Source organism: Strongyloides ratti, scaffold srae_chrx_scaffold0000002, assembly GCF_001040885.1.
Source record: "Strongyloides ratti genome assembly S_ratti_ED321, scaffold srae_chrx_scaffold0000002".
Lineage (NCBI taxonomy): Eukaryota > Metazoa > Nematoda > Chromadorea > Rhabditida > Strongyloididae > Strongyloides > Strongyloides ratti.
Window position 1 is genome coordinate 1,982,379 of NW_020171510.1, and position 19,465 is coordinate 2,001,843.

At 20.2% G+C, this 19,465-nt stretch overlaps 6 protein-coding genes across 6 annotated transcripts; 2 read left to right on the top strand and 4 right to left on the bottom strand.

The window, feature by feature from the left end:
* Positions 1 to 222: 222 nt before the first annotated feature.
* On the bottom strand, positions 223 to 1,478 carry SRAE_X000142600 (Collagen triple helix repeat-containing protein; the record flags this gene model as incomplete). The annotated part of the gene is made up of 3 exons (XM_024648808.1): positions 223 to 694; positions 748 to 1,283; positions 1,332 to 1,478. The coding sequence occupies 3 exons, from the start codon at positions 1,476 to 1,478 to the stop codon at positions 223 to 225; spliced, it is 1,155 nt and encodes a 384-aa protein (XP_024498891.1).
* A 341-nt stretch (positions 1,479 to 1,819) lies between these two features.
* On the top strand, positions 1,820 to 3,240 carry SRAE_X000142700 (Tetratricopeptide repeat protein 38; the record flags this gene model as incomplete). The annotated part of the gene is made up of 2 exons (XM_024648819.1): positions 1,820 to 2,018; positions 2,069 to 3,240. The coding sequence occupies 2 exons, from the start codon at positions 1,820 to 1,822 to the stop codon at positions 3,238 to 3,240; spliced, it is 1,371 nt and encodes a 456-aa protein (XP_024498892.1).
* Positions 3,241 to 7,403: 4,163 nt separating this feature from the next.
* Positions 7,404 to 8,930, bottom strand: SRAE_X000142800 (Hypothetical protein; the record flags this gene model as incomplete). Its single annotated transcript, XM_024648830.1, has 4 exons — positions 7,404 to 7,610; positions 7,657 to 7,898; positions 8,031 to 8,762; positions 8,810 to 8,930. 4 exons carry the CDS (start codon positions 8,928 to 8,930, stop codon positions 7,404 to 7,406), a joined length of 1,302 nt encoding a protein of 433 aa, XP_024498893.1.
* Positions 8,931 to 10,916: 1,986 nt separating this feature from the next.
* SRAE_X000142900 (Astacin-like metalloendopeptidase) lies at positions 10,917 to 12,038 on the bottom strand (the record flags this gene model as incomplete). Its single annotated transcript, XM_024648841.1, has 1 exon — positions 10,917 to 12,038. A coding segment is annotated over one exon (1,122 nt), but the record flags the coding sequence as incomplete, so codon positions are not given.
* Positions 12,039 to 12,440: 402 nt separating this feature from the next.
* SRAE_X000142910 (Astacin-like metalloendopeptidase) lies at positions 12,441 to 13,459 on the bottom strand (the record flags this gene model as incomplete). Its single annotated transcript, XM_024648852.1, has 3 exons — positions 12,441 to 13,271; positions 13,320 to 13,365; positions 13,403 to 13,459. Coding segments are annotated over 3 exons (934 nt in total), but the record flags the coding sequence as incomplete, so codon positions are not given.
* Positions 13,460 to 16,059: 2,600 nt separating this feature from the next.
* On the top strand, positions 16,060 to 17,371 carry SRAE_X000143000 (Astacin-like metalloendopeptidase; the record flags this gene model as incomplete). The annotated part of the gene is made up of 3 exons (XM_024648863.1): positions 16,060 to 16,116; positions 16,154 to 16,199; positions 16,248 to 17,371. The coding sequence occupies 3 exons, from the start codon at positions 16,060 to 16,062 to the stop codon at positions 17,369 to 17,371; spliced, it is 1,227 nt and encodes a 408-aa protein (XP_024498895.1).
* Between the last annotated feature and the right edge of the window lie 2,094 nt (positions 17,372 to 19,465).

Genomic DNA, 19,465 nt, shown 5'->3' on the forward strand with positions numbered 1-19,465 from the left:
CAATAACTAAAAAGTTTTGATTAAGATAAATAGATTGATAGGTGTAACCATTATATAAAAGTTAAAAAATTTTTTAATTCAACTTTTTTATTTTAAAAAATTGATAAATTATCGTTTTATTATTATTAATCATTATTATAACTGATAAATACTTATATATATATATAAATATATAGGTAATTGTTTGTCATCTTATTTAATATCATTTGTTTTTATATTTTTTTATGCTCTTTGTTTAAATCTACGAGACATAGCTAATCTTTCTCTATAATTATCATAATCTCCATCATAATTTTTCATACTTTTACCTTTATTTGATGCTAACAATTTAAATGGTGCTACTGTTGTAATAGGTTGTTGAGTTTCTGGCCAAATATTTTGTTGTTTATTATCATTATATGTATTGTCTCTTGAAGAGAAACTGTTTTGATTTGGAATTGCAGACGGGGCATGACTACTTTTTCTTTCTTCTCCTTCATTATTATTATAATTATTGTCAGCTTTAACATTATTGTTATTTATATTTTCATTATTATTGGTAAATTTTAAATTTCTACAATGTAAGCATGATCCTGGGTTTCCTGGTGGTCCACGTGGTCCAGGAGGTCCCATTGGACCTGGTAATCCGTGTTGACCACGATCACCCATAACTCCTTTAATACCTGGAATACCTTGTAAACCTGGTTGTCCATCTCTAAAATAAACAGATAAAAAATAATTTAAAAAAATATTATATTTTAAAGGTACCTTCCAGCTACTCCAATTCTTCCTCTTGGTCCTACTGAACCAGGTGGTCCTGGAGGCCCTTGAGGAGCACCATTTAAAACACGACCTGGATCTCCGGGTGGTCCTTGTGGACCAGGTTCACCTGGAGCTCCTGGTGCACCTGTTGGTCCATTAGGTCCTTTTCTACCTGGTTTACCTGGAATACCTGGTTTACCAGTATTTCCAGCAGGTCCTCGTGGTCCTTTAGGTCCTGGTAATCCTGGAGGACCTATAGGGGCAGGTGGACATTTTTGACATGAATCTCTTAATTCAACTTGTGGATAAATGTATACTCCATTTTTTCCATTTCTTCCTGGTACACCGACAGGTCCTGGTGTACCATCTTTACCAGGTTTACCTTTACGTCCTTGTGGACCAGGAAGACCTTGTTGACAACTACAACATGCTCCACCAACATTTTGTAATATATCACTTCCATAAACATTTGCATAACCACGTTTATTACGTTTTAATGTTTTTTTATCAGCTAACATTTTCCATACTTCTCTATTTTCAAACTATAATTTAAAATAAAATATATATTAAATTTTAATATATTATTATACCTGACATTTGTTAATATGTTCTAGAATGAATGATGATTTTTTTTGAAAATTAGTTATAGCTGCTGGTAAAAAAATGATAATAAAAACTACCAGTAATGTTGTAATAGCTGTAGATGTAATTAATATTTGTTTTGATTGTTCAGTCATTTTAATAATATAATTATTAAAAAAAAATAAAAAAAAAATGTTTTTATTTATTTATAGTAATATGAGTATTTACTTGAAATAAACTTTTATATAACAAGAATAGATTTTAATAGTTATTTATATCTCTAATATTTTTATTACTTTATCTAATATAGATAATATCCTATGTACAAATTGTATAGTATTTTAAAATTATTAAATCGTCCTTGACATATGATAAGATGTATAATAATATTATATTAAATTTAATATTTATTTTAAATTATGTACTTATTCTAGTTTTAATATGACTATTGTTTTATAGTTCTAATTATTTAATAAAAGAGATATATTATCTAACAATGGGTGAATGGTGTGGCAAAAATCTTAAAGATATTCAAGGATGGAAAGAAGATGGTCTTGAAAACACAATTACTAGTAATGAAACTGCAAAATTACTTGATGCTTCTATTAGACAATTAGTATCATTAAGAGATTGTGATCAACTTGGTGGTTTTGTAAAAACAATGACCGATATGTTACATAATGAACCAAATGCAGGTATAAATATATATATCATAATAAAAGTTTTTAATATAATAATTTTATAGTTTTACCAAGAATTTTTGTTTTAGCTGTTGATGTTTTAGGTACTAATAAGTCATGGTATATAAATGAAGATTTTAAAAATAAAATAAATAAAGTAATAAATGATACAAATAAATATGGTAATAAACGTGAAAAATTACATAGTAATGCTCTTAAAGCTATGGCTATAGGATGTACAATGGAAGCATTAAATATATATGAATGTATTTTAGCACAATATCCAAAAGATTTAATGGCAATAAAATTATCTCAACAATTATATTTTTTTACAGGTCAACCATTTTTAATGAATTTAAGTATGAATAGAATTATTACAAAATGGTCAAAAGATAATATTATGTATTCATATCTATTAGGAATGCAAGCATTTGGATATGAAGAATGTGGAAATTATAGAATAGCAGAAAATATTGGTAAAGAAGCATTAAGTTTAAGAAAAGAAGATGCTTGGGCAACACATGCTTTATCACATGTATATGAAATGACAAAACAATATGAGAAAGGAATTGAAAATTTAATTGAAACATCATCTTATTGGAAACCATGTTGGATTTTAGAATGTCATAATTATTGGCATTTAGCTTTATTTTATATAGAATCTGAAAAATATGACGAAGCAATAACAATATATGATAAAAATATAAAATCATGTTTATTAAAATATAATAGTATTTTAGATGCTTGTGATGCTTCAGGACTTCTACAAAGATTAGAGTTTTGTAATATTCATGTTGGACAAAAAAGATGGGATGATTTGACACCATTTATTTTACCTTATACAAAAGGACATATGTATTCATTTAATTATCCATTAATGGCTATTGCATTAGGTCATTCATCAAATCCAAAACATTTAAGAAATTTTGTTGATTTAGATATTCAATATACTCCATCAAATGGTGAAACTTCTTTTTATATAAATAAAGTTTCAATTCCTATTATTCATGGTATTGATGAATATTTCAAATGTAATTATACAAAATGTTTTGATTATTTATATCCAATAAGGTATAATATTAAAAATATTGGAGGAAGTAATGCACAAAAAGATATATTTACACAATTTATAATTAATGCTGGAAAAAAATCTACTAAAAGTGATTATAATGAAAAAGTAAAAATTGTTCTTGAAGAAAGGAAATTATTATATAATATAAAAAATAATTATCAGTGAACATATCGTTTATATTTTATTGTAACTATAATTACCATATCATAATTAGAAATAAAAAAAAAAGTTTTAACATTCATTTTAAATTATCTTTATATATATATTTAAAATGCACAATAACAATGTATAATAATGGTAACATAAAATAATATAAAATATTTTAGTTTTTATAATTTTATATTAAATTTAAAAATAAAATTATAAAAAACTATGTAAAAAAAAATTACAATGTTATAAGTTAAGTATGTTAATCTATTCTTATATTTATATATACTCGAATGTAATCAGTTAAAATATACCCTTTTAGTGATAAATTGTTAAATTTTTTGATCATAAAAAAATTATTAGTTATGATGACAATCGCTAACATAAAGTTAAATAAAAAATAAATAAACAAAAATTTATTAACACTAAGAAATCTATTGTTAATCGTAAACATCATCTGTAAAATTTCTGATGATTTATTAATCATAATATTATTAAATTCTTATTTACTATAAATAACTAATTTATCAAGAACCACTGTACAACGTATTCAACCAAATTACAAATTTAAATGTCAATTTAATAATTTTTATATAAATAAATTAAATGATAATTTAAATAAAAAATTATACTTGTGATTATAATTTTGTGTGATATTAAAAAAATTTAAATATTTATTATTTATTAAATTTAATTACAATTTAAAACAATTTGTTATATTTTTTAAAAAAACTTGATACAATGATTTTTAAAAATTTATTCCTGAAACATTTGTTCACCTGTATTATTCTGATTGATGATATTATAGAAAATTTAAATTGTTGTAGTAGCTTAAAAGAAATTTTTTTAAACATGAATAAATTTTTTTTATCACTTAAATTTAAATTAATGTATGGGTTGTTAATTTATTATTTATAAAATTCCAATTTTTTTTTATTTTTAAAATAAAATTTTTTTTAAACATAAATAGTACTAATAATGTTTATTTTTAATGTATAAAATTTTTATTTTAAACTTTGTTATTAAATTATTTTTTTTAATACTTCTATCATATATCTTTTGTATAATTATTTGTTTTTAATTTGACTAAATGTTTTATTTTATATAGAATAAAAATTGTTTACTTTTGATAAATATTTTCATATACATATTAAAAAATAAAATAAAAAATAAAAAAAGTAATACATTATAAGTATAAAATATGTGGGTAAAAACTTGTTTAAATAATTTGTTTAATTTAAACAAATATTAACCAGGAATTAAGTTTAATAAAACTACAAAGACAAAGATTTTGGTTAAAAATATTACAATTAATTTTATTTTTTTTTTTGCTGATGTTTTTTCTTGTTTATTTTTTTCTATAATAACTTTAAGCATTTATTATCAAATTTAAAGAAGTTTTTTTTTATTTAATAAATATGACATATGCAAATAATTATATTTAACAAAAATTCAATGTTTAGTAAAGTAAATATTTTTAAATTAATGAGTAATACTTCACTTTTAATCTAAACTATTTTTTATAAATATAATAGTTTTCATATATGTGTCTACTTTTACTTTTCAATATTTGAACAAATATTTTTTGCATAAAAAAATTGTACTTTTTAATTAAGTGATTAAAGTTTGAATAGCACTAATTTTATTAATATAAAGCACTATTGTTTAAAAGACAGTTTTTATATTTTTATTTATACTGGCTTTTTTTAAATATTTAAAATTTAAAATATATTTTATACTACCAAAAACCGATAATTAGTATATACTTTTGATACATCTTTTTAATTATAAAATTCATATTTAGCATTCTTCAGTTGGAAAATAAACTTTCATATTATAAAGCTAATAGTTTTTTTAAAATAAAAAAATAAGTTTATACATATAATCAATAATAAATATATTTGATTTATGAAAATATAATTAAAATAAAAATAAAAAAATATATTGAATTTTGGTAGGATAAACATTGTTTAATTTACATAATTGTACAACGAACATCTGATTTTTAAAAATTTATTTTCAAATAATAATAAAAATGATAACTTTAAAATTAAAATCTCCTAAAAAAATGATATCTAATTAAACAATGAATTCTTTTCTTTACAAGTTTTTATAAGTTCATATAATTTTTATTATTCAATATAATAGAATATTTTTATAAAATATTTTTTTTCATTTTATCTTTTTAACTTAAAATTTTTAAAAATTAAAAAAAATCATTTTACATAAAAAAATTTTTTTATTAATCAGTTTTAAATTTAAACTTTGAATTTGAAATATAATACTTGTTATACTGAAATATTGTTATATTAAGTAGGTTTATATTTGATTTATTTTTTACTTTAAAAATTATTTTTTAATTGGTTTATATTTACTAATATTTAAAAAAATTATATTTGATGGTACAAAGTTACTAATGTTTGCATTTTTTGTTTTAAATTTTTTATTTTATATTTAATATATAATTTATGTACAAATAGATTAAATATTATGATTAATCAAAAAAATTATTTTTAATATAGCTATTTTATTCTTAAATCAAAAATATATAAGTAAAAATTAATGAGATATATTAGATTTTATAAAATATTTATAACTAATATTAGGTTGTCCCATATGAAATGTTGTTTTTTTTTAATGCGCAACGCTTGCAGCTAGTTTTAATTAATAACTAGCTATGTTTAAAAAATTCTAAAACATTTGCTAGTTTCTCATGAATCTCCTCTACATAATGATATAAAAATTTTGCCAAAATAAAAAGTTTAATTATTTTTTATTTTAATTTTTTATAATGCCTTCTAAGCTTTGATTTCCCAACATTTTCTTTTTTGAAGTCAAAAAAAGAACAAATAAAGCAAAAATAGAAAAAATTTTTAATAAGATTTTTAAAGTGAATCTTGTCAATGCTTCTACTGAAAAAAAAATTTTATAAAAATTCAGGGTCAAAAATGAGAAGCTTGAGAATGCGCAGCGTGGAGAAAAATTTCATTCTTCGATAAAAGCATCTTGAAGCATGATTTTAAAGTATATTTTTTACAAATAGTCAGAAGGACATATGAAGCTTCAGTAGTATTAGAATCTAGAGTTTCTAACCATTTGTAGCAAAATAGATACTTAAAAAAGAAATATCAAAGGTTATCGCCAAGGTTAAAATTAAAGCAAACAAATCATCGTATTGATGTCTGTTTTTTTCAACTTTTGAGGGTAAAAATGACTTATTTTTTAAATGAAACATAACCTATGAAAATAATTGGATTCTAAGCAGCAATATTATCTACTTTTCATAATAGTTTCATAAAAATTATGCTTTGAAACTACAATAAATCTCAAAACAAGAATATGGTAGTATTTTGGTAGTTTATTAAGAAAATTGTGCACTAAGGATCTATGAAACCTAGTAAAACCTGTTGAAACTATAAACACTGAATTTAATTGTGCACAATTAAAAGAATTTTTAATAAAAATAGCTCTAGGACAAATCTTTTTAGCAAAAATAAACAGCTAATTGATTTTTATAATAAATTCTCCTTCATAGATTTCGGAAACCATGCTCCAAAAACTGAAGGATTCAAAATAAAAAATTTCTTTTTTGCCCAAAATACACACCTAACCTTGCCTTCACATACCCTTATTTTTTTTAAAAATTTGAATCATTCTTAAAGAAGAAATTTTTCAAAAACTAAAGGCCTTTAGAATCTGCCTTTGAAGCATCTATCGCTTCTAGTTTTTCAAATTTTTATTCTAAACGCTTGAAAAGCTAGTTATCCATTAGAAAACAATGAAGTGAATCTAATGACTGTTATAAGAAGAAAAAAAAATTATTTTCCACTGAGCTACGGGCATTTAAAAATTTAACAAAAAAAAAAACAACATTTCATGTGGGACGACTTAATATATATCCAATTTAGACTTCAATCATATAATAATTAATTTTATTTCAAAAAAATTATTTAACAAAAAAACGCTTTTTTAATTATTTTTTTTAGCTTAATTCTGATTATTATCAATTTTATAACAAGAACATTAATGAAAAAAATATTTACTAAAATTTTTACTTATTAAAACTTCTATTAAATCAAAAAAAATAATACAAACAATCTTAAAAAATATTACGTTAATCAATATGATTAAAATCAAAATTCAATTTAAAACAACAAAATAGATAAAAAAAAAGATAAATTTTAAGTTCTGCAGATTAACTTTCTTTGATTCTTCACTTTTTTATTATAGATGTCAGAAAGTAATTCAAAATCTTTTTTGTAATTTTTCAAACTAGTAGATAAAATATTAAACTTATTTATCAAACCATTTCTATTTACAGATATTTCAGAATTAACAATATAACTCATAACATGCTTCCAAACGTTTACATGATTGACAAACTTCTTCTATAATATTAAAATTAAAATATAAAAATAAATAAAAAAAACATACATAACAAGGATCCCATCTTACAGCATGATATCCTAATTTGAGTATAACAAAAGCAACTGCAAAATAAATATTTCTCAATCTACAATTAAATTTTTCAATTGAAAGTAACTCCTTTTTATCAATAAAAATGATAGATAACATTTGTGACATTTCTTCAATTACCTTAACTATATTTGTTTCAGACATAACATCATCAAAACTTTCACATTCAATTAAATACAAAAATTGTGGTAAAATATTTTCTAAAACCAATGAAATATTATCAATTTCAGCTTGTGTTTTTTTTTTGTTTCTTCTAACATTGTTCATATTCATATAAATATATAAAGACAAAACACTCATGGAACTACCAAAGAATAATAAAAATTCACTTACAGTATCTTTATCTAATGGTAAAATCGCTTTGGAAAAATCACCAAAAATTCTATCGTACAATGATTTGACAACCATTCTAAATTCAAATTCATTTACTATTGGAATTTCTTCTTTCATATACTCTTCCGATGAAGAAGTAAAATAAGTCATATAAATGCTTGCTGCAACTCTATTTGAAAATTCATAATCCTTAGATTCATAAACCTTTCCAGTATTTGATTCTGAACTAAGCAAGTAAATGAAAACAAATAGAACTCCTCTTACAGAAAAATTCATTTGTTTTTTTAATATGTTTATAATAATATTTTCATTAGTTTTCATAAAATTTATTTTATCAAATGTACGATTTTTTCTAGAAACAATATATTTAATGGCCAAATTAATAATCTTTTCTACCGTTTCAAATCTTTTATTGTTTTTTTTGTTGTCTAATTCATTATAAATAGTTATAAGAGTTTCATTTGATAAAACAAAAGTATTAGCAATACAATCATCTCCATAATTCTTTATTATTGCATTAATAATGGTAGATTCAAAGAAATTAAATTTAAGCAATAATTTATGTGATAAAGAAGAATTAGATAAACATAGTTTACAAGTACAATTATCGTTAACAGTAATTTTAGTTTGTTCTATTCCAGTTGAAACTGGTTTTACCTTAAGATGGTGAGAGACGGAATGTATTGTTACTAAATCAAATTCAATCTCCATATTATCTGTAGTCAATTTATCTAAAAATAATAAAAGGCAACAATTTAAAAATTCTTTAAACGCTTACTTTGTTCTAAAAATTCATTATTGCTATCAATGAAAAGATCATCCCAATTATAATTACAACACTTATTTGTAACATTGTTTCCAACAATTTCATCTAAAGTATTAGTAGTCAACTTGCTCATAACTGTTGAATATCTAAAAATATAAGATTAGTAATTAAAAGAAACAAAGAATATTCCTAAAAAAAATAAAGTAACAGAAAAGTAGTAATTTTATATACTAATTACATTAGAAAAATAAATGACATATATTTTTACCAAACAATTTAACTCAGTGTACCTTAGATAAGTTTGAACATCATACGATATATACACAAATAGAAAAACTATTCAAATGCTTACAAGTTTGTCTTTGTACGAATAAAATTGGATCTTAGTTTGTAAGAGCTTATTTATAATACATTAGCAATACAATCGAAACAAGTATTTCGATAAAAAAAATAGAAAAATAAAATAATATTAGAAAATTGATTGAATTATTAATACATAAAGATTTAAATTTATAGAAATTAAGATAATTTTTTAGTTTTTTATAAATCTAGAAATAAAAATTCCAAAAATTTTCTTTTTAAAACAAATATATAATGATGGTAATTTTTTTAATACGATAAAAATCTTAAATAAAATTTGGAATAACGTTTTAAAATATATGTATAAATGAAAAAATTATTGAAAAAAATAATTTAAATACTATATTGGAAAACACTTATAATCAATTGAAGGTTTACTTTAAAAAAGGTTTTTTCTTTAAAATAGATGTTTATCAATAATATTATTATTGCTAACTATTTTCCATTTAATAATTTAATTATAAAATAAAATAATTTATTTCATGTTAACTATAAAAATTCTAAATTATTGAAATTATACCTATAATATTTAAATTTTAAAAAATATCTTACCAAAAGTATATGTTTTTATGATATAAAATAATTTATTTGATTAACTGCCGTTTATAATGTAAACTTAGATTAAGGAATGATAAAAGTTATATTAAAAAAGTATATAATAACAGAATATTAAAAATATCGAAGCCTAAAAATATTTTTTTTTTTATTCTCAACTAAAAGTTTTTTTTTATTAAATTTTTTTTTTATCTGATAAGTTTTCATCTTATTATTATAAAATAAATGCTTTTTCTTTACGTAATTAAAAATTTGTATGTTACTAAATGTATTATTATATGTAAAATAAAATAAACGTAAATTTTTAATTTTGATAAAAGACAATTAAAAATATTTTCAATTTGCAAAGTGACATACCTTTTTAATAAATAATTTTACTGATAATTTAAGCTATATGTATTGTCATGAATTTAAATAAAAATTAATAAAAAAGTTTTAGAATTTTTATTACATTATTTAAATTATAAAGTTTTTATAATAAGTTTTCTATTATTATTTAACTAGATGTAATTTACCAGTGCAAAATTGATGACTTTGGACGAACTCAGATTCAAGCACAAATGACTTTAGATGAAATAAATGAAATTATATTGCCGTCCTTTTATTAAAAATATTTACAATTTATTTAAAAAAAAATTTTCTTTTGCTATTTATATAATTTTTAAATATCTTTTTAAATTAAAAAATTCTAAAATATATTTATTCGGGTTACAATTTAGTTAAGAATCCACTCAAAAAAAAAATATTGTAAAACAAAATTTTTTTAAAAAAAAGTACGAGTTTAAGTTAAATGATATAATAATAATTATTATTCATATAATTTAGTTAAAAATTTATTACAATTAAGATTGTCTAAGTTGAATTATTTCTCAATTGTATTTTTACAAAAAGTAAAACTAAAGATTAAATGTATATGTTTATTTAAAACTAATTTGTTACAATAAAAGTAGTGTAATTGGTAATAAATATTTACTAAAAATTTACAAGATTCCAAAAAATTAATAAAAATTAAACTTTTTTTGAATATTTTTTTTTTTTATTTTGTAAATAATTCAGTTAGTTGTTTGTAAAATTTTATTAAAATTGCTTAATAGATAATAAAAAAAAATAAAATTTATATATTACCTTAAAACATAACTAAAAATTAGTTAATAAATCAAGCGAAACTTTTTAACAATTAAAATATTATTTCGTTTTAAATGTTTTAGTTTGTTGTTTCAATAAATGAAAATGAAAGTGCTTCTTTTTCTGTTTGTCCTCTATACGCTATAAGGACAGAATTACTTTGCGATGTAAGATTTAAAAGCCAATAATTGTTGCATAAAAGTAATCCAGTGCTACCTTTATCCAAAAAATATTTTATTTCACTAGAAGTTTCATCATTACATATATTTCTTTTTTTTTTAACAATGGAAATCAATTGTAATTTAATTTTTTTTTTTGGATTTGCTTTTAAGAAAATGTAGCAATTTTTTTGACCTGAGAGTACTATATATTCTTTTGTAGATTTAACTTCATATGTATTACCAGGACAACTTGTGTCACCTTTTTCTATTTCATTGCATGACGTTCCTGTAAATCCCGTTGGACAAATGCATTTTTTACAATTATTATAATTTGCATAACCACCATTCATACACTTTACTGTTTTGTTTTTTCTTCTTACACCATTTTTTGTAGGGCAAGTACACTTTTTACAATGGCATAAATTTAATTGCTTAATTTCATTAAATGTCATTTTTTTTCTATTACCCATAACCTTGTCATATGCTTCGTGTAATTTAGATTTTATTACTGGAATGCTTCTATTTATAGCAAAACTCTTTTGTGCATAATGCATCAAAGCGTTATAGTCGTATTGTGTTGAAAAATTTTTAAAAAGATTTTCTTCGAGTTTATGAAAATTTTTGTGATTAGCACTTTTTATATTTTTAAAATTAATTTCCACATAAAAATCTCTATCTCTTCGTGATTGTTCATGTATTAATCCTAATGCATGTCCAATTTCATGTAAAATATATCCAACACTTGAATAACAAACTTCAGATAATGTAATAACCTGTGGTTTGTTTGAATTTACAAGTCCAATGCTAGATGAACAAGTTGTATCATTTTTAAAAATTAAACCCTGCTTTTTATAAAATATGTCATTCATTTTTATAAATTTTATACAAGTATTGTTTTGAATAAATTCAATTGCTTTATCAACATTAGTTTCATTAACTGGTGGTTGAACATAATATTGTATTCCGCTTACATTCCATGACTTCAAACGATCTAATAATATATCTCTTTTTATAATTTTTTTTACATTTACATAACTTTCTTAAATTTTAATAACTAAAATATTTACTCAAAGAATATTTTAATTACCTGTTTTAAAATTTTTATTTAATTTTAAATTATAAGATATAGAAATCTAGAAATAACAAACAAAAAAAAAAGTAACATACCGTTTTTGAAATATAAATAAATGAAAAAAGAAACCAAATATGTATTAAAAATTTCATATTAAAAAAATTATTTCTAAATAAAAGTTATATTCATAAAAGTAATATTAGTGCAATAGAAGGAATAAATTTAATTTTTTTCATATCTATTATATAGTATNCATCATTACATATATTTCTTTTTTTTTTAACAATGGAAATCAACTGTAATTTAATTTTTTTTTTTTGATTTGCTTTTAAGAAAATGTAGCAATTTTTTTTACCTGACAGTACTATACCTTTTTCTTCAGATTTAACTTCATATTTATTAGCAGGACAACTTGTGTCACCTTTTTCTATTTCATCGCATAACGTTCCTGTAAATCCCGTTGGACAAATGCATTTTTTACAATCATTATAATTTGCATAACCACCATTCATACACTTTACTGTTTTGTTTTTTCTTCTTACACCATTTTTTGTAGCGCAAGTACATTTTTTACAATGGCATAAATTTAATTGCTTAATTTCATTAAATGTCATTTTTTTTCTATTACCCATAGCCCTCTCATATGCTTCGTGTAAATTAGATTTTATTACTGGAATGCGTCTATTTTTAGCAAAATCCTTTGGTGCATAATGCATCAAAGAGCTATAGTCGTATTGTGTTGAAAAATTTTTATAAAGATCTTTTACGATTTTATTAAAATTGCCTTGACTACCACTTATTATATTAGTAAAATTAATTGTCACATAATCATCTCTATCACTTCGTGATTGTTCATGTGGTAATCCTAATGCATGTCCAATTTCATGTAAAATATATCCAACTCTTGAATAACAAGCTCTAGATAATGAAATAGGCTGTGGTCTTCTTAAATTTACAAGTCCAATGCGAGATGCACAACCTGTATGATTTATAAAAATTAAACCCTGCTTATTAGAAAAAACCTTATTCATTTTTATAAATTTTATACAAGTATTGTTTTGAATATATTCAATTGCTTTATCAACATTAGTTTCATTAACTGGTGGTTTAACATAATATTGTATTCCGCTTACATTCCATGACTTCAAACGATTTAATAATATATCCCTTTTTATAATTTTTTTAACATTTACATAACTTTCTTAAATTTTATAAACTAAAATATTTACTAAAAGAATATTTTAATTACCTGTTTTAAAATTCTTATCTAATTTCAAATTATGAGATATAGAAATCTAGAAATAACAAGCAATTAAAAAAAAAGTAACATACCGCTTCTGAAATATAATTAAATAAAAAAAGAAACCAAATATGTATTAAAAATTTCATATTAAAGAAATTTTCGAAATAAAAGTTATATTCATAAAAGAAATATTAGTACAATAGAAAGAATAAATTTTAATTTTTTCATATATATTATATAGTATTCATTATTTGAAAAAAAATATTTATTTTTACTTTTATTAATTGATAAAATAGTTTATAAAAAAAATAGAAAGATACACATTTAAAATTAAATTTAATTAATCATTTATAAACAATCTAATTAAACAGTCCATTTAAAACATATATCTTGCATAAATTATAACAATTTAAATGAGTTAATTTGTGATCCCATTTTTTTTATAATAAAATTATGCACTTTGATTAGATATAACTTTATATAAAATACTATATTCATAAATCTATCGTAAGCGGCTGTGTAAATTTTTTCTCCAAATGTATAAATTTAGTTAATCGATTTTATTTCAATGATAAATATATAAAACTACGATATTATAAATATATTTTTACCATTTTTCAAAATCTTTTTAACAAGGTATAAAGAAATTTAGGAAAAATTTTCTAATATGAATTTTTTAAAAAAAAATAATTTTAAAGTTAGATGCGATAATTTCAAAGTTAAGTATAAAATATAAAATTATTCAAAAATTCTTAAACTATAAATTTTCAACAAAAATTTATCAAAACAAAAATTGCTATAAAGAAATTTTATTTTCTAAATTCTAAGTACTTTATCATATCTATACTATTATTCGTTCATGAAATATTACAAAATATATGTGAATAAAATTTTTACAATTTTATCAGTTTAATGCTTTTCTTTCCCTTATACTTAATTATAACTTATTAGAACATGATTTTTTTATTATAACAATAAAAATAAATAACGTTTTTTTTGGTACTTTTATGAATGAAGAAACGATTACTAAAAATAGACATTCAGTTTTTAAAAAATCAAAAAAATTTTTTTTAATTACAATTTTTAATATTTTGACAAAATCAGCTAACTATTAAGCTTATTTTAAAAGAAATTAATTATAGAAAACAACATAAGTTTAATAATTATTCACATAAATGACAAATAAATTATTGTTAAATCCTTATATTAATATATAAATAATTTTTTTTATAAACAAATTTTGTTTTGTTATTTTATTATATTTCTAAAAAAAGGTTAATATATTAATTGTATTATGTATTTATGCATAATATACTTAATTTAAAAATAAAAACCATTTGAAAGATAAAATATATAAAAATTTCAATTAGTCATTCTTTAAACTATTGCAACATAAATTTTAATTTTTTTTATCTATTCTTTCAATAAAATTATTTAAATATTAAAAAAGAATAATATATTCAAATTTTTTTATACTGGATAAATTTATATTTATAAAAATATAAAAAAAAAAATTTTTTAAATCTAAGTAAAATTTTCTAATACATAATAAAAAGAATAAAGCTGCTGTTTTTAATGTATTTATAATAAAAAACGTAAACAAATTATAAAAATTTAAAAATTGTTTTATTAAAGCAAGAAATAAAATAAATTTAAAGAAAAAAAATTTTTTAGAATATTTAAAATCTTTTTCTTTTGTCATATTCAAAAAAAATATGTTTTAAATCGTTATTAACATTAAGAAAAAAAATTTAAAATATCATTCTTATACATATATAACAAAATTAATTATAAACATTTTTTATACTTCCAAGTTTTTTTTTCTTTATAGAATTTTTTAAAATAGAAATTTAAAAAATTATTATAATTTTTAATACAGTTTATATTATTGCTTCAAAAGCATAAGGAAAACCCCGATTTTCATAAAAAAAATAAGCGTACGAAGCATGCGCTTATTTGTATATTTATAAGTTGTTCAAAGAATAATGCAAATTTAAGAATGAATTAATGAAAACTTAAAAAAAATTTATGTTATTTTATAAAAATTAAATATATCCAAGTGTTATTTGTAAAAAATGTTTTATAAAAAAAATTTTTTACTGTCAAAAATCGAATAAGGTGAATGCTTGACTAACAATTTTCAAATACGCTGATTTTATTTTTAATATTTCCATTTTTGTAAGCTTTTAATTTTAATAAACTTTTAACATAAACTTTTTCAAAAATAAAAATTTTTGGAATCTTAATAACTGGTTAAAATGATTTTGAAAAATGATAAAAATATATTTATATTATCGTAGTTTTATATATTTATCATTGAAATAAAATCGATAAACTAAATTTATACATTTGGAAAAAAAAATTACACAGTCGCTTACGATAAAACTATGAAGATAGTATTTTATATGAAGCTATATCCAATCAAAGTGCATAATTTTATCATATAAAAAAATGGGATCACAAATTAGCTTATTTAAATTGTTGTAATTTTGCATGGTATATGTTTTAAAAAAATAGACTGTTTAATTTGATTGTTTATAAATGATTAATTAAATAAAATTTTAAATGTTTATCTTTATGTTTTTTTTAAAAAATATTTTATTAATTAATAAAAGTAAAAATAAATACTTTTTTTCAAATAATGAATATTATATAATAGAAATGAAAAAATTTTAATTTATTCCTTCTATTGTACTAATATTTGTTTTATGAATATAACTTTTATTTGGAAAAATTTTTTTTCAATATGAAATTTTTAAAACATATTTGGTTTCTTTTTTTATTTGTTTATATTTCAGAAACGGTATGTTACTTTTTTTTTATTTGCTTGTTATTTCTAGATTTTTGTAACTCATAATTTAAAATTAGATAAGAATTTTAAAACAGGTAATTAAAATCTTCTTTTGGTTAATATTTTAGTTATTAAAATTTAAGAAAGTTATGCAAATGTTAAAAAAATTATAAAAAGGGATATTTTATTTAATCGCTCGAAGTCATGGAATGTAAGCGGAATACAATATTATGTTCAACCACCAGTTAATGAAGCTAATGTTAATAAAGCAATTGAATTTATTCAAAACAATACTTGTATAAAATTTATAAAAATGAATGACATATTTTATAAAAAGCAGGGTTTAATTTTTAAAAATGATACAACTTGTTCATCTAGCATTGGACTTGTAAATTCAAACAAACCACAGGTTATTACATTATCTAGAAATTGTTATTTAACTGTTGGATATATTTTACATGAAATTGGACATGCATTAGGATTAATACATGAACAATCACGAAGAGATAGAGATTATTATGTGGAAATTAATTTTAAAAATATAAAAAGTGATAATCACAAAAATTTTCATAAACTCGTACGTGATATTTATAAAAATTTTTCAACACAATACGACTATAACGCTTTGATGCATTATGCACAAAAGAGTTTTGCTATAAATACCAAAATTCCAGTAATAAAATCTAAATTACATGAAGCACATGAGAAAGTTATGGGTAATAGAAAAAAAATGACATTTAATGAAATTAAGCAAATAAATTTACGCCATTGTAATAAGTGTAATTGGGTTACAAACAATGGTTTAAGAACAAAAAAAAATACAGCAGCAAAGTGTATAAATGGCGGTTATCCAGATTATAATAATTGTAAAAAATGCATTTGTCCAACGGGATATACAGGAACGTTATGCAATGAAATAGAAAAAAGTGATAATGGATGTCCTGATAATACATATGAAGCTAAATCTGAAGAAAAATGTATAATAATGTTAGGTAAAAAAAAATGCTACATTTTCTTAAAAGCAAATCGAGGAAAAAAAATTAAATTACAATTTATTTCCATTGCTAAAAAAAAAAGAAATACATGTGATGAAGAAACCTCTAATGAAATAAAATATTTTTTGGATAAAGGTAGCACTGGATTACTTTTATGTAACAATCATTGGCTTTTAAATCTTACATCGCAAAGTAATTCTGTTCTTATAACGTATAGAGGACAAACAGAAGATGACCTATTTGCATTTTCATTTTGTGAAACAACAAAATAAACATTTAAAACAAAATAATATTTTAATTGTTAAAAAGTTTCACTTGATTTATTAACTAACTTTTAGTTATGTTTTAAAGTAACATATAAATTTTATTTTTTTTTATTAACTATTAAGCAATTTTAATAAAATTCTTTAAATTACTAACTGAATTATATACAAAATAAAAATAAAAATATTTAAAAAAAAGTTTAATTTTATTAATTTTTTGAAATCTTGTAAATTTTTAGTAAATATTTATGACCAATTACATTGCTTTTATTGTAACAAATTAGTTTCAAATAAACATATACATTTAATCTTTAGTTTTACTTTTTGTAAAAATACAATTGAGAAATAAATCAACTTGGACAACCTTAATTGTAATAAATTTTTAACTAAATTATATGAATAACAATTATTATTATATTATTTAACTTAACCTCGTACTTTTTTTTATGAAAATTTTGTTTTACAATATTTTTTTTTGGGTGAATTCTTAACTAAATTGTAACCTTTATAATTAAAACATAAATTTTTTAAGAAGTAAAATATAAAAAAATGATCATTTATTAATCAAGTATAAATGTAACAATTGTTAAAATATACGATATTTTTATTTTTATTGATGTTTGACCTTTTTATTTTGATGGTGATGAAAAAGTTAAAAGCGTGGTAGAAAACTGTAAGCGTGATGAAAACCTTTAAGTTTGATGTGTTTCTCAAAAATGACCTAAACTGATAGTACTATGAAATAAAGTACAATTAAGGCTATATAAAGAGATAAAATTTGGAAAAATTATCAGAGTTAAATATTATGCCATAATTATATTACTGTGTTGTATTTTTTAATGCTAATTTTACTCTATCTAATTGTAATATTTTTAGGGGTTTTATTGTATTAGGTCAGTTGTGGTACTAGTTCGGAGAAACTAGAAGTTAACGTAATATTTAAAATTATTATTATATTTATTGTATTGTATTTTTTATATAAGCATAGCTCTAATAATATATAAATATTTTATTGTATTAAAAATATTTTTAAAAAGAAAAATAAATATAATCATTTTTAAAAAATTTTTTTTATTAAATTTGTTATAATTATTATATCAGTTTACTTCATCACTTCAAAAGAATGAATGAAATCACAAGTTAAATCAAAAAAAGTGCATTTTTTTAAAACATATAAATTTATTTTACTTTTTTATCAAAAATTTCATATTTGTATTGTTTTATCAATAACGAAAATTTTACCTCTATTTCAAAAAAATAAGTAATTAACTTAAGTGATAACGTTACATTATATTTTCTTTTAAAAATATAAAAAATATGTTTTAAAAAATTTAAAAGGAATTTGAATTTTATTTACAAAACTTTAATTTACTCTATTGATATAATTAAAAAATTATAAAGCTCACTAAGTCATGTTCTGCTGGCAAGTGTGCGCGAAGCACGGGCTTGTAATTAATTAGATTATTTTATCAATTTTTTTAAAAAACAAGCAGAAATAAAAAAAACGCTAAAAATTTTGATAGAATTTGGTGACTTTAAAAGGGACAAAAATATAAGTATTATAATGGTTAGGTATAATCATTCAATCTAAGTAATCATTTTTTGTATATATAAGCAATAGATAACATTATTTTAATCATTTTTATTGTAATCTTTTGCTTATATTAATTATTTTAGTTTTAGGAGTTATTATAAATTGTAATACTCATATTATATTACTCTAAATAAAAGATAAAATTAAGTGTAGACTAAAATATTTTATATATTTCTTTTACCTTATTTATTAGAGCCACTTAATTATTTGATATCTCATCTTAATTATTTTAATTACTTAATATCTTATTTTATTATTGTGTTTGTATTAATTAAATAAAAATTTAATATTGAATATAGGCCCATTAAAATATTTATTAAAAGATAAGAAAATTAAATTGTTACATTTATACTTAATTAATAAATGATCATTTTTTTTATATTTTATTTCTTAAAAAATTTATGTATAAATTATAAAGGTTACAATTTAGTTAAGAATCCACTCAAAAAAAAAAATATTGTAAAACAAAATTTTCATAAAAAAAAAGTACAAGGTTGAGTTAAATGATA